Raw genomic sequence first — 13,603 nt, 5'->3', positions numbered from 1 at the left:
GTGGGGTGGGCAGTGTGGAAGGGAGAGCTGCCTTCCGTCCAGCATCCTCATCTCAGCCAAGGTGCAGGGATCTACCGTTCTTCCAGGCCGGGTTTGACCTGGCTTCCCTTTAAGGCTCATGAGAATCCCTCCAGCCCCCACCCCAACCCCTTCCCCGGGAAACCACTATCTGTGTTCTGTCATTACAGACTCGTTTGCATTTTTAAGAATATAATATACATGAAATCATAAAGAATGTACTTTTTGGTCTGGATTCTTTTGCCCACCATAATTACTGCGACAACTGACCCGCCGCGGTGTACACAGACAGGCCGCTCCTGTTCCCACTCACCTGCTGGGGCTACCTGGGCTATCGACAGGTTTTGGCTATTCTGAAGAAAGCTGCTATGAACATTCAGTCTTTGTGTGGAATGTGCTTTCGTTTCTCTTAAGTAAATGCCGAGGAGGGAAATGGCTGGGTCATATGGTGTGTGTATTTTTAACGATTTTTTTTTTTTAAAGACCTTCATGTTTTCCCACGTGGTTCTGCGATTTTACATATGCACCACTAACACGAGGGCTCAGGGCTGCCACAGCCTCACCAGCACTTGATACGGTCAGTCTTCATAGGTCCAACTGACTGGTTTCCTCTTACAGTGGTTTCTGCTTTTGGAGTCATATTTAAAGAAAGAAGTCCTATGTGATCTTGTGGAAGCTGCACAGTTCTAGCTCTTAGGCTAGGTCTATGATCCAGTTCAAGTTAAATCTTTATATGGTTTCAAGTAACAGTTGAAGTGAATTTTTTGCAAACGGCCCCCTAATTGCTACAGCACCATTTGTTGAAAAGATCATTCACTCACTGTTGAAGCCCACTGATACCTCTGACAAAGATCAACGGTGGGCCACTTTCTAGACTCTCCATAATATTCTGTGATCTGTTTATCTGGTTTTATGCCAATACTACACTGATTTAATTATTGAGATTTATAAGAAGTCTTAATCAGGTAATATAAGGACTCCATCTTTATTCATGTTCAAAGTTCCTTCGGCCCATTCTAACTCCTTTATACTTACATAGACATTTTAGAACCAGCTTAATTTCTACCAAAAAAAGTCTGCACAGATTTTGATTAGTAATGTACTGAATCTTTACATCAATTTGGGGAGAAATGACATCTTAACAATATTGAGTCTTCTGATCCATGAACATAGTATATTTCTCCATTTATTTAGATCTTATTTAATTTATCTGAGCAATATATCGTAGTTCTCAGCATACAGGTCTTATACATTTTGACCTAATTTATTCCTAAATATTTCATATTTTTGATGCTATTATAAATGGAAATGTTATTTACATTTCAATTTCCAACTGCATCATTTACAAGTTGACAGCTTACAAGCCACTAACTACATAGAGATTTTGAAGACGAAAGCTAAGTATTTTTATGTTAGTAACACCCTTCTGACTATTCATGAAAGCACTTCATTTTGCCTATTTTTTCTTCCTGAAGGAGGTATCGTCCTCATTACTTTCAATGTAGGCAATTCAGTAAAGCTGATCTCAAGCATCAAACAATTTACACGTGGCGTTGGATTGTGTCTTTGAAACCGTATCACGAAGAGGTGGGAGCCTGCAGCTGGCCGGATTGTGTGTGGGGCTGGGGACGCAGAGAGACCTGGCTGGATTGTGGGCGGGGCACTGCGCAAGGGAGAGATGCAGGCTTCATTCCAGGATGGGCCGTGCTCCATTCCACATCCTCGTCTTGGCCAAGGTGCAAGGATCTGGTTTTCCTCCCTCCTGGGTTTCACCCTACTTATCTTTAGTGCTCAGTATGGGACACTGCCCTGGACGGTTTGGGCTTAAAGAGAAGGAATCAGAGCCCAAAAAACAGATGTGCACCAACATGGATCACCACTTCTGGTCCTCTCTGTGCATTTACTTCAGTACGAATTTAAAAGGTAGCTCTCACAGGACTCTGCATTTGAAACAACATACCTGTCCCTTCTCCATCTTCCCCCGGTTCTGATTGCCTCACCTCTCTCCCTAACCTCTGTAATGGTCCCCACTGACCACCTCATCACATTCAGATTTCTTTACCTGACACTCAAAGGACAGTCAAGATTCTAGGCTCTTCTCTCAAAACGAATGGCATCCAGACAGCCTTTGCTCAAACACCAGAGCCACTCCCACCTGTTGCTCACACAGGTGCCTCACTGCACCAGATCACAAACCAGCACACCACCTTCTTGTTGGTGCCACCTCCTCCTGCAGGTCTTGTTTGATGTCACCATCAACAGAAGGAGTCTCTTCCTAAGAAGTTTCCTTGAATTTTGTTTTTTAAACACACACACAGACACATGAGTTCTGCAAGGCATACTATGAAAACAGTAGCTCCTGTCTACTTCAGTCTTCTAGCTTCCAGAGGCAATTATTTTCTTTTAATTGTTTTCTTTTGGTATTTATCTCCATACCTCTAAAGCTTATATTGCTACTTCTTGATTTTCCAGTTTTCAACATTGACTTTTTAATTTTTCCATGGTGGAAGAAGAGGATTTAACTACTTTCTACTATCTTTCCCCTTCACTCAATATCACACACACACTCCATCTCTCACCCCCACTCTCTCAATATGATATTTTCACTTAAATCAATAATCAGTATTTACATCATTATAACGTGCTGTGTGTCACGCATTGGTGGACATGGGAACGTGCTGTGTGTCACGTGTCATCAGTGGAACGCAGGAATGTGTTGTGTCACGTGTCATGTGCCATGTCACAGGGAGTATGCCGCGTGTCACGTGTTGTACGTCACATGTCATGTGTCAGGAGCTGCAGGTTCCGTGTCATCAGGTTTCTGGAGCCCAGCTGACAGTGCTGGATCCTGCTGTGCGCGTCTGGCTGTGTGATGAGGCACTGGTCTTCTCCATGCTCCACCTCCCAGGGCAGGCAGCCATGAAGCTGTGCAGACCCGACTCGGGACAGTGCTGGGGAGGAGGCCCCGGTCAGTGCCAGGCAAGGTCACTGCCTGCCAAGTGGGTTGTCCTCCCGATCCAGCCCTCACTGTGGGCCTGCGTGCAGAGGTCTCCTCCGCAGGGGATGGTGGGTGTGCATCAGCCACGGCACCCAGCGCAGAATATCCATGGACGTGCAGCAGCTGGATCAGGGCATGCTGAATGAATGGACTGCCATCCTGTGGGAGCTGCTCGCTGAGAAGGAACACTGGATGACCTGGGCATGATCATCCTTCAAGCCTCAGCTTAGACAGCAGTGCCTGCAGACCCGAGTCCAGATGCACCCCACATGGGCCTCACGGCCAGCACTGCCCACCACTCCCGCCTCACCCAGAGGTGGGGAACCCCTCTGCCCATGGTCCCATGGCCAGATGAGCCAGGACCAGCCCCAGAGCTACGGGCTGACGGCAGCTCTCCACCTCTCCAGTTCTGGACCCTTCCAAGGCTGCTTTCGACATGGTGCCTTTCTCAGTGCTGCAGCTCCAGAGAGGACTTCCTGCTTCCTCAGTCCCAGGCCTCAATCCGAACCCCTGTGCATGTGAGTCTGCCCGGCACCTACAGGGGCACAGCCAGGTCTGCCCAGAGGTGTGGAGGACACTGGCATGGAGAGTGGCGCCTGCAGAGGCGGGGACCCGCCTGGACATCTTCGTCTCCTGGGCTGCTCATCCCCAGGGCCCAGGTCGGCAGCCTTGGTGGCTAGTAGTTCCCATTGTGGACAGCAGCTGACTCCAGGTGATGGCAGGAGGAGTTTCCCAGGCAACCTGTTGAGTACCCACGAGGAAACGCAGATGCTGGCAGCGCCTGTCTTTTCGAGCTGCCCCAGGCCCCGTCCCTTCCACTCTCCTGCCGGGCGCGTGGAGACACGGGGAGCAGCCGGCGGCCTTGGTAGATCTGGCGGTCTCGGTAGATCTGGTGGTCTCGGCGGCCTTGGTAGATCTGGCGGTCTTGGCGGCCTTGGTAGACCTGGTGGTCTTGGTGGCCTTGGTGGATCTGGTGGTCTCGGCAGCCTTAGTAGATCTGGTGGTCTCGGTGGCCTTGGTAGATCTGGCGGTCTTGGTAGATCTGGCAGTCTCGGCGGTCTTGGTAGATCTGGCAGTCTCAGTGGTCTTGGTGACCACCGAGCTTTCAGAAGCTTTCCTTCTGAAAGCAAAGCTTCTCAAGAGACATACAACCCAGCCTCCCGGAGCCCAGGGGGCCTAGAGCGTCTGTGCCCAGAGACCACCCAGCTGCGGGCAGCTTGCAGACGCCTGGGCACCCATGAGCACCCCCGGGGGCCAACGAACTCAGCCCTCTGTGTAAACAGATCGACATGTGTCAAGGCTACACCCCAAGGCACAGCCTGCTGCCAGGAAACACCCCCGTCTCCTTAGAACTCACGGAGTCGGCCATGAAATTAACCTCGTGGCAATTGTTTTCCCACCCATTTGATAGCCCAATGTCAGCTCATCTGTTAGAAGGAAATAAAAAAGTCAAGCCTAAATGTACAAAAAATTATGATGGAAGTCCTAAATAAAGCAAGCTTATTGAGTCAAAAATCAATCAATCAATAAGGGAGTGGATTAGGAGCACCTCATAAACCCCAAAGAAATAATTTGCCCAAACACTGGGATTTAACAGTGGAGGACCGAATTCCAACACTTTTAGGAAGTAAATAATGAAAAATCAATTCAAAGAAAAAACAGATCAAGAACCCTGGACTCTGACACATTTATTGCTGAATACCATTTCTCGGCTGACCCGAAAACTTCGGAAGGTGTTTATTTACTTTCAACACCTTCCAGAGATCAATATTTTTAATTTGGATCCGAGTTATTATTTTTCACATCACAGCAGCGGGGAGCGGAGTAAAGTGGCTCATATTTTAGTGCTAAAAAGATCGATACGACAGTTTCACCTTCACTGCAGCCCCAGCCGCACATCATCGCGTCCCGCGGGGCTGCAGGTGCTGGGGCCGGGGAGCAGGTCATTACCTGCCCGCTGAGCGGACAGCCCGTGATTTAGCGAAGCACAAAGGGCCCGGTGCCCTCAGAAAACCAATCTCGCCCCCTCTCACTTCATCAGGCCTGTCTCACCCCCAGGCAGGTGAGAAGGCGGCGAGCCCCAGGGCAGGGCTGGAGCCCTAAGGCAGATGAGCTTCCTCATCATAAACGCGTTTGCCTTTCCTTCCCCTTTCCTGGATCAAAGAACATCCGTAAACTCCATCAATTTTCCATAAATTCCCCCTAAAGTCTTATTTAGGAGAACAAGAGAGGAAGGGGGAGCTCATGGAGGAGGTGGAAGGAAAGCAGAAGGGTCTCTCCCAGGAAGCAGCGGGCCTCCTGTTCCTGGGCCACCGCTGGGTACTGGGTCCCCCCGCCGCAAGAGCACCAGGGCCGCTGCCTGGGGGCCACGCCAAGAGCCTGCCTCTTACAGACTCCAGAGCTGAGGGTGGGGGCTGTGAGCTGCCGTGCACAGCACTTGCAAAGGGCATCTGTGCCACTCTCCACAGACCCCAGTCACGGGGGAGGCAGGCCCTGCTCTGCAGGAGGCCTGGGCCCCAGGAAAAGCCAAGAAGCCACCAAGGCATGAGCAGAGTCCACCATGGTGATGCTTGCAGGTCACTCATGGTGCCAGCAGAGACCTGCCCTCCGAGGTGCAAAGGCAGCGCTAGGGGATGGGAGAAGGGTGAGCCCCTGGTTGGTGACCAGCGGCCAGGTGCTCCAACCTCAAGCCATTTCAAAGGCGTGGTTTCTCCAAACTTCTTCCAGGTGGGTGGATGAAGAGGAGAGCGGGGCTTTCCTTCTCGCACCCTGACCCCACTGCACCTTCCCTCTAGGAGCCAGGGCTTTCAGTCCGGTCGGGGCAGTCCTGGGCGTGGGCCCCAGTCGTGCTCATAGCTCCCAGCAGGAAAGCTTACTGCAGCAGCTGAGGCTTTGAGAGGCCATGGTCACTGCTGGGAGGTGAAGAACCTGCTGCAGGTGCCCATGCCAGGCCCTCCCGGCAACACCAGTCTGTGTGGGACCCATGCCCAGCCAGCTGCAAGGCTTCAATGGGACAAGCCCAGGACATAGGCTGGGACCTACACTCAGGCGCCCACAGCCCCACGCAGCCTCTCCGGGAGGGGCGGGTGACAAGCGAGCCAGTGCCATGGATGGTAAGTCACTAAGCAGAGCTGGGAGGACGGGATGGCCTTGGCTCCTACCAGGTCCCACGCAAGCCTCAAGTCACTAAAATAAATAAGACCCCCATTCATCCTCTGGGCTTCCCAGGTAGAGGCCAAATCAGCAGCAAAGCCCAGTGACCGGCCCCCCACCCCTCCCGCTGCAGGGCTCCCTCCTGTGGTGAAACCAGACACGGGTGAGGTTAAACGAAAACGGACTTGCAACCTCTTCCTCACGGAACCCTGTTGGAAGCAGAGTTCAGGGAAGCCGCTGCTCTGCATTCTCTGGCCGATGTCGGCGCTCCAGGCACTGAGTGATGTGTTCTCGGGGCTCCCCGTGTGCCCAGCGGACCAAATACAGGACTTCCGTGCTGTTGGAGCTTTGGATCAATAGACACGTGGCAGCCCTGGAAAGCCTCGCCCAGGCACTTCTTGTGTCGAGGCCCGTGTGGGAGGGTGCGCCACAGTGGCTAAGAAATTTCTCTGGGTACCAACGCTGTGCCGAGACCTCCACGGGGGGCTTCCCCCAGGCCTTGTCTGCAGTGCTGGGGGCAGACACGTTCCCAGGGGTAAGGACACCAGGCTGAACCCAGAAGCAGGGGCTCTGACGAAGGCGCTTCAGGGATGAGGCACATGGACCACCTGGCACTCAGGTGTCTTCCAGCCTGGCTCTCATCACTTTGCCATACTCCATGTGGGTGCAGAGTCCAGGGATCATCCTGGGCACCTCCTCAGGCCCTCCGCCCTGAGCCAGGTCCACCTCGCCTGGCGGGGTCGGTGCAGGCCATCCCAGCCTCAGCCTCCCAAAGTGCTGGGATTACCAGCATCGGCCACTGTGCCCGGCCTAATATCGTCATTTTTTTTTTTTTTTTTTGAGATGGAGTCTCGCTCTGTCGCCCAGGCTGGAGTGCAGTGGCCGGATCTCAGCTCACTGCAAGCTCCGCCTCCCGGGTTCACGCCATTCTCCGGCCTCAGCCTCCCGAGTAGCTGGGACTACAGGTGCCCGCCACCTCGCCCGGCTAGTTTTTTTTTTTTTTTTTTGTATTTTTTAGTAGAGACGGGGTTTCACCGTGTTAACCAGGATGGTCTCGATCTCTTGACCTCGTGATCCGCCCGTCTCGGCCTCCCAAAGTGCTGGGATTACAGGCTTGAGCCACCGCGCCCGGCCAATATCGTCATTTTTTAAGCATAAAAGTTGCCTTCTGATCATCACTGGCAGGAAACTCTCAGGCGCTGCGTGGGCGCCATCTCCTGGTGGCAATGGGCACCGCAGGTCGCTCGAAGCCCCTCAGCCGCGTCCCCCACCCAACAGGCTCACGCGCCCGGCGCAGCTTCAGGTTCAACTGCCTTCTGGGAACCGGCCACTATTTTCTGATCCCTATTAATACCCATGACAGCATTTATGTACAAGATAAATTCATTTCAATTTCCTTTTTCAATTAATGGCCTATTATTTGAACCAGACTCAGCTAAAAATATTGCTCCAATACCATCAATCTTGTAAAAATTAAATTTTCCTCCCTCTGACAGCCGGAGGGCACCTGGCTGGGGCAGGAGGGTGATTGGCTGGCTGGCCGCTGCTGTCCAGCTCTGCCCAGGACCCCGGGGAAGTCGGGACCTGCCACCCAGACACCCCAAGGGCCCCCAGCAAAGACCAGGCCACCGAGGCGGCCAGTGGTGGCCTGGGGGCAGCATTCCGGGACCCACCGGCCCAGTCTCAGTGACAAGACAGGGATGACAGGCCCACCTGGTGCCAGCTTGGCGTGAGCTCCCAACTGGGTGTCTGGGGCATCCCGGACCCTCCCCACTGCCAGGCAAGGCTGCCCTCTACCATCCACCTGGCCTAAAGCCTCACTCAGGGCCGTGGCTGTGGGAGAGACCAGGGCTGTGCCCAGAAAGGGAAGCCGGGGCTGGAGCCCACTGAGCTGAAGGGCGGCGGCACAGGCATGGGAGCTCCTGCCAGGCCCCAGTTCCCCAAGAGCAGGCCTGAGACCCACTCCCGCTCCCAAGCCTTATCCTGTCCCATTTTCTAGAAACCCCCGTCGTGAGGGTAACCGGAGGAACAGCCTCGGGGCCTCACGCCCGGCACGGCTGCCTCTGGGGGGCCTGTTCGGCCGCCCTGGCACCCTGCATCCTGGAGTCAGACATCTCAGAGACCCAACTGGGGAGCATGTGCACGCCGGCCGCACCACTGTCGGGCACTCTGAGGCACCAAGTGCGCAGCAGCTTCTTGTGGGGGGTGCCCAGCCCAGCCCCTGTGCTTCCTCCCCCGAGAGGCACCTTTCCTTTGACAGGCGGGGCCGTGCTCCCCTCACCGAAGGCTGCTGCAGGATCTGCAGTGGGTGCAGACTATTTTGGCATCTCACAGATTTTGAAGGTTCTAGCTTTTCACATAATTTAAAATATTTTCTCATTTCTTTGGTGACATTCTGTTTGACTTGGGGTTAGTAATTAATAAGTTAATTTCCAAATATTTGAGACTTTTCTGTAAATCTTTTTTATTTACTTCTAATTTAATTCTTTTTGGTGAGAGAATGTGTTTATATCATTTCTGTCTCCTAGAGGCAGGGGCAAGTTCTTTCGAGAACCAGACGTGCGCCCTGGCGACTGTTCTGCTGGAACCACCCAGGGCCAGGGAGGACCCCTGGAAAGAAGGGAGAACAACCCCAGAGCTCATACGGGGCTGGCATGGCCTGTGCCCAGCAGCCAGGTGCAGATGCCCAGTTACGCACACCAGGCAGTCTCGGGTGGACCTGAGCCCTCAAGCACAGGCCACTCCGGACCCACCTGGAAAACCCTGAAAGGCAGGCGTGGACGGCAAGGCAGGTGTGGACGGCAGTCACGGCCCTCAGGGGCCTAAAGGTTTTGCTGAGGCTTTCGCCTTGCTGTGGAAAGATGTTTTTGGTGGAAACAGAACCACAGCATGACAGCTGACCCTCCATCCAGCCCATGTGTGCCTCGTTCTCAGGTATCCCAGCCAGGCTCGGACAGACCGAGAGGCCTGCTCTGGCCAGGGCCCAGCACGCGGGTGCCTTCTGTCTGTGGCTGTGTCCACCGCTGCTCTGGCTGGAGAGCCTCAGACACCAAGGGCGCAGGTTCCGGGCACTGCTCCTCCGCCCACCTGCACGTCAGTCAGCAAGAGGGGACTGTGGGGTCCTCCTGCGGTGCAGAGCCTCCTGTCTGTCTCCATCCGCCCTATCGGTTTCGTGTTTAAGTGAGCTCTGATATTAGGGGGACACATTCACAACCACTATATCCTCTCGAAAAGTTGACCCCTTATCATCGTGAAATGACCCCTCTCAGCCCTGACAACACTCTCGTTCTGAGGTCACTGTGATATGGAGACAGCTACTCCTACTTTCTTCTAACGACTGCTGCAAGGTACATCTTCTTCCGTCCCTTCACTTTTAAAATACATGTGTCTTTTTATTTAAAGGAAGCTGGGAAGAGCTGAGCGACGGTCCACCTGAGGAAGAGGTGGCTGGTGACTGGCACAGATGAGGCTCCCACGGCACGGCGGCACACACAGGTAGGGAGCAGAGCCCTACTCTTCTGAGGATGACGGGTGGCAAAGGGCCTTCATGTAATTTGCTTTCAGCAATCTGACCTTGGCATGCATTGGTATGTTTATTTGGCTTGAAGCTTGTTGCAGTATTTGGATCTTTCTGTAAGTTTCATGGAATGGTGAAGAAATGTGAGCCATGACATCTGCAAGCATCGCCCTGTCTGCCTCCTCTTCCCACTCCTCCTGGGGCTGCAGTCACACGTGTTAGGACACCTGGTATTTCACCGTAATTTCTATGCACTTTTCAGTCCTTCTCTGTTTCACTGTAATTTTTGTGGCTGTCTTCAAGTTCAGTCACCTTCTCTTTTCTTCTGCAATGTCTAATCTGCTGCTCACCCAGTGGTACTTTTCTTTTCCATCTGAATAAGCCCCCACTTGGGAAACACAGGATGCTGGGTCACGGCAGAGGAGAGTGAGAGGGTCAAGGAAGCTGCCGTTTTATGGAAAGGATGGCAGAGCTGAGAGGAAGAAGCTGGTCGGGAGGAGGGACCAAGGTGGGAGAGGAAGGAAGGCTGACAGGAGGAGCGACATCCTGAGCACAGGGATGAGGCCCTGGCCTGGTGTGAGGGGCCCTGCGGCCCCCATGTGCCCCACGGAACATGAGGAGAGGCCACTTGTGTGTGGGCAGCTGCTGGATGGCGGGAGGGGCGGAGACCGAGCAGGGGATTCCTGGGATTGTGCAGACTCCACTACGGCTGGGGACCACGCATGGCAGCTGTGTGACCATCTCAGGGACAAGGACATCGATTAACTGGCACTAGATGCCCAAACGAGTGAGATGGCCCTTGAACCCAAAGAGTAATGAGAGTCCCCCCTGCAGGGCAGGGGAACACTGGAGAGCGAGACCCTCAGCACTGCTGCCTACAGGGGCACCTGCCAGGGAGAGGGCAGGTTAACAAGGGTCTGTCATGCAACGGTGGGATGATGGCTGGTGGGCGCTGATGCTGGGACAGGCCAGAGATGGGGGAGAAGGATGCAGGGCCTCCCCAGAGACAGGGAAGATGGACTCAGGCCAGGGGGACCCAGGGCTTCCCCAGAGACAGGGGAGATGCACCCAGGCCAGGGGGACCCAGGGCCTCCCCAGAGAAGGGGGAGATGGACCCAGGCCAGGGGATCCAGGGCCTCCCCAGAGACAGGGGAGATGGATCCAGGCCAGGGGGACCCAGGGCCTCCCCAGAGATGGGGAAGATGCACCCAGGCCAGGGGGACCCAGGGCTTCCCCAGAGACAGGGAAGATGGACCCAGGCCAGGGGGACCCAGGGCCTCCCCAGAGACAGGGGAGATGCACCCAGGCCAGAGGGTCCAGGGTGTAAAGACGGGATTTAAGATGTGGGTCTTTGAACCAACAGCAAGTTATTCATGACCTGTAGAGTGTCCCCTCCTCCGAGGGGCTTCCTGTCCCTTCCCAGACACCTGGTGCCTGTGTCTCTGTGGCTGCCACGTCCACCAGGACCACCCTCTCATGTGTCCACCTGACAGAGGACCGCAGAGGAGGGACCAGGGGAGGGACCGGTCTTTCGCAGCCCTGTGGAAGGCTCTGTCCCACTCCCCCTGTGCTCACCCCGAGGAACAGCCTCTCTCTGAGGCAGGATGCCCCAGCATGGGAGCAGGGCTGGCGATGGTGGCTCTCGGAGCGGATCCCGGCTGCCGTCCAACCTCTCATCTACACACCCGGAGCCTCGGACTCCCTCTTTTTCACACACACTGAGGCCCTGGGCCTCTCCCCAGTTGTCACTCCCCAACTCCCGCTTGGGCTTGGTCTGGAGCCCCAAGACCCTGTGCGTACTGGGCCACCTTCCCTGTCAGGCCAGCCACGGGCTCAGACCACCGAGCAGACCACCAAGCAGGCTGCGGGAGCGCCAGGGAGGGCGGCGGGAGTGAGGCTTCAGGCGGGGAGCACCCCAACCCCCTTTCCATTCACACACACGAAGGGCCGGCTTCCGCCAAGGCCAGCCGGTTTGACCCCTGTGCCGGGCAGCGGAGGCGACTCACCGTGAAGTGCTCCTGGGATTTGTAGTTTTCGTCCAGGTAGACTCGAGCCCTGTTATACTCTTTCATCGCATCACTCGACAATAGTTCTCTGGAAGGAAGAAAGTAAGTTCCTGAGGAAAAGCCACACAGACGCCTTGTACCTCGCGAGATGCCACAAGGTGTGAACAGGGGCCCCAGCACATGGGCACATCGCCGTGAGACCGTCCACCCATGACAGGCAGAGGGCAGAGAATGGCGGCAGCCACCGCAGGAGCTGGCCTCACGTGCAGCTCTCAGCATGTGCAGAGCTCAAGCTCCCGCAGGCTCTGGTCTCCACGCAGCCTGTGAGATGCCGGGGTCTGAGGCCTCCCAGGGCTGGAGACGTCGAGAACACACCCAAGGTCTCATGCCAGGGAAGCACAACTCCAAGCTCTGGGGGTCTCCTGATAGCTCACGCTTGGTCTTAAGAGAGAAGTTGGACCCCCAATAGCCACCAGCACACACAGGTTGGGGCACATGCACCCCAGGGCCAAGGCAGTTCTGTCCCCCTCTGCTCTCCCAGAAGTGGCCGTGAGGATGGTGGTTGGGTTACCACGGCCTTGCAACCACACAGGAGGGAAAGGACCTCTGGACACACCATTGTCCCTGACCGTTCATCCTACTGGTCACATTTTATCATCAGGAAAGCCTTAAGGAGACAAGCTCGCCACCATCTCTGCAAAGCATGGCTGCATAGGAGGCCACCGCACACCCCTGGAGCCCGTGAACGGGAGGACGAGGCCCCACCTGTCCGGCCCCTCCATGGAGACAGCACATCAGCCCCCCACCCACGCTTGCTTATTCAAGACAGTGGGGAGACAGGAGACCAGCACCCCGTGATCCAGCCAGTCCACGTGTCAGGAAGAAGGGGGCTCCACGCTGAAGAAAATAAAACCGCACCAGTAGAGAAGGGCAAGGCAAAGAATGCCTTGACAGACTCCCACTGATCCCCAGGCGGCTTAACTGTTGGCAAACACAACCGTCAACATGCTTTAAAGGAAGAAAACAGGGCTCAGACACTAAACAACGTAACATTCGCAATGTCTGGCATTGTATGGAAAATAACTTGATATGAGAGGCAGCAACACCATGTGAATGTGTCCCGTCATCCTATGAAGAAGCAGTCAACAGAAACAGACCCGGAAGAGGCAAAAATGGAGTGAGCTGATAGGAAGAAGCAGTCAACAGAAACAGACCCAGAGGAGACAAAAATGACGAAATGAGTGGAAAGCAGCTGGGAATAGCCATTACAACTGTGACCAGAGAGCAAAAGGAACGCACAGACACAGGGAAAAGCGAGGACAGGGAAAGCACACGTGAGGCTTCTGGAAAGAGCTGACAAACACAATGTCAGAAATGAAAGAACTGACTGCATGGACCTAAGAGAAGATCAAAACCTGCAGCAGAAAAGAGCCCGGCAACTTAACAATACAGCAACAGAAGCAATCCAAACCGAAACACAGGGAAAATGAGCTGGAAACAATGAGGAGCGCTCAGGGCCGCAGAACCAGGCAATGTAACGCCAGGTAGCTGGAGCCTGAGAACGAAAGAGAAGGGAAGGAAAAGAAAAACAGCATTTAAAGAAATAACAGACAAACTTTCCCCAAATTTGATTAAAACGATAAACCCACAGACTGCAAAAGCTCAAACAGCCCCAAGCAAGATAAACATAAAGCACATCAAAGTAAAGTACAAGATAATCAGGTTGCTGCAAACCAGCTATAAAGACAAAACCTAGCAGTGGAGGAAAGGGCACATTATATACAAGAAAATTAAGAGAGAACAATGACGAGATTCTCACCAGCAACAATGCAATACAGAAGACAATGGGGCGATATCATTAAAGTAGTGAGAGGAAAAAAAAATTGACAAGCTAGAATTCTACTTACAACA

The 13,603-nt window shown here is 54.1% G+C and overlaps 1 protein-coding gene across 5 annotated transcripts in view; it reads right to left on the bottom strand.

Moving 5' to 3' along the window:
- Positions 1-13,603, bottom strand: part of INPP5A (inositol polyphosphate-5-phosphatase A) — a 243,125-nt gene that overhangs the window by 116,081 nt on the left and 113,441 nt on the right. For 4 of the 5 annotated variants that reach the window (XM_073019478.1, XM_073019481.1, XM_073019477.1 and 1 more), the window contains one exon: positions 11,693-11,780. The exons of the other annotated variant lie outside the window; for it this stretch is intronic. In XM_073019478.1, the coding sequence (XP_072875579.1) occupies positions 11,693-11,780 (88 nt within the window). The remainder of the gene's footprint in view (positions 1-11,692; positions 11,781-13,603) is intronic. 5 annotated transcript variants of the gene reach the window in all.

Source organism: Chlorocebus sabaeus, chromosome 9, assembly GCF_047675955.1.
Source record: "Chlorocebus sabaeus isolate Y175 chromosome 9, mChlSab1.0.hap1, whole genome shotgun sequence".
Lineage (NCBI taxonomy): Eukaryota > Metazoa > Chordata > Mammalia > Primates > Cercopithecidae > Chlorocebus > Chlorocebus sabaeus.
Note: the sequence above shows the minus strand (reverse complement) of the source record. Positions and strands in the feature narration are given on the sequence as shown.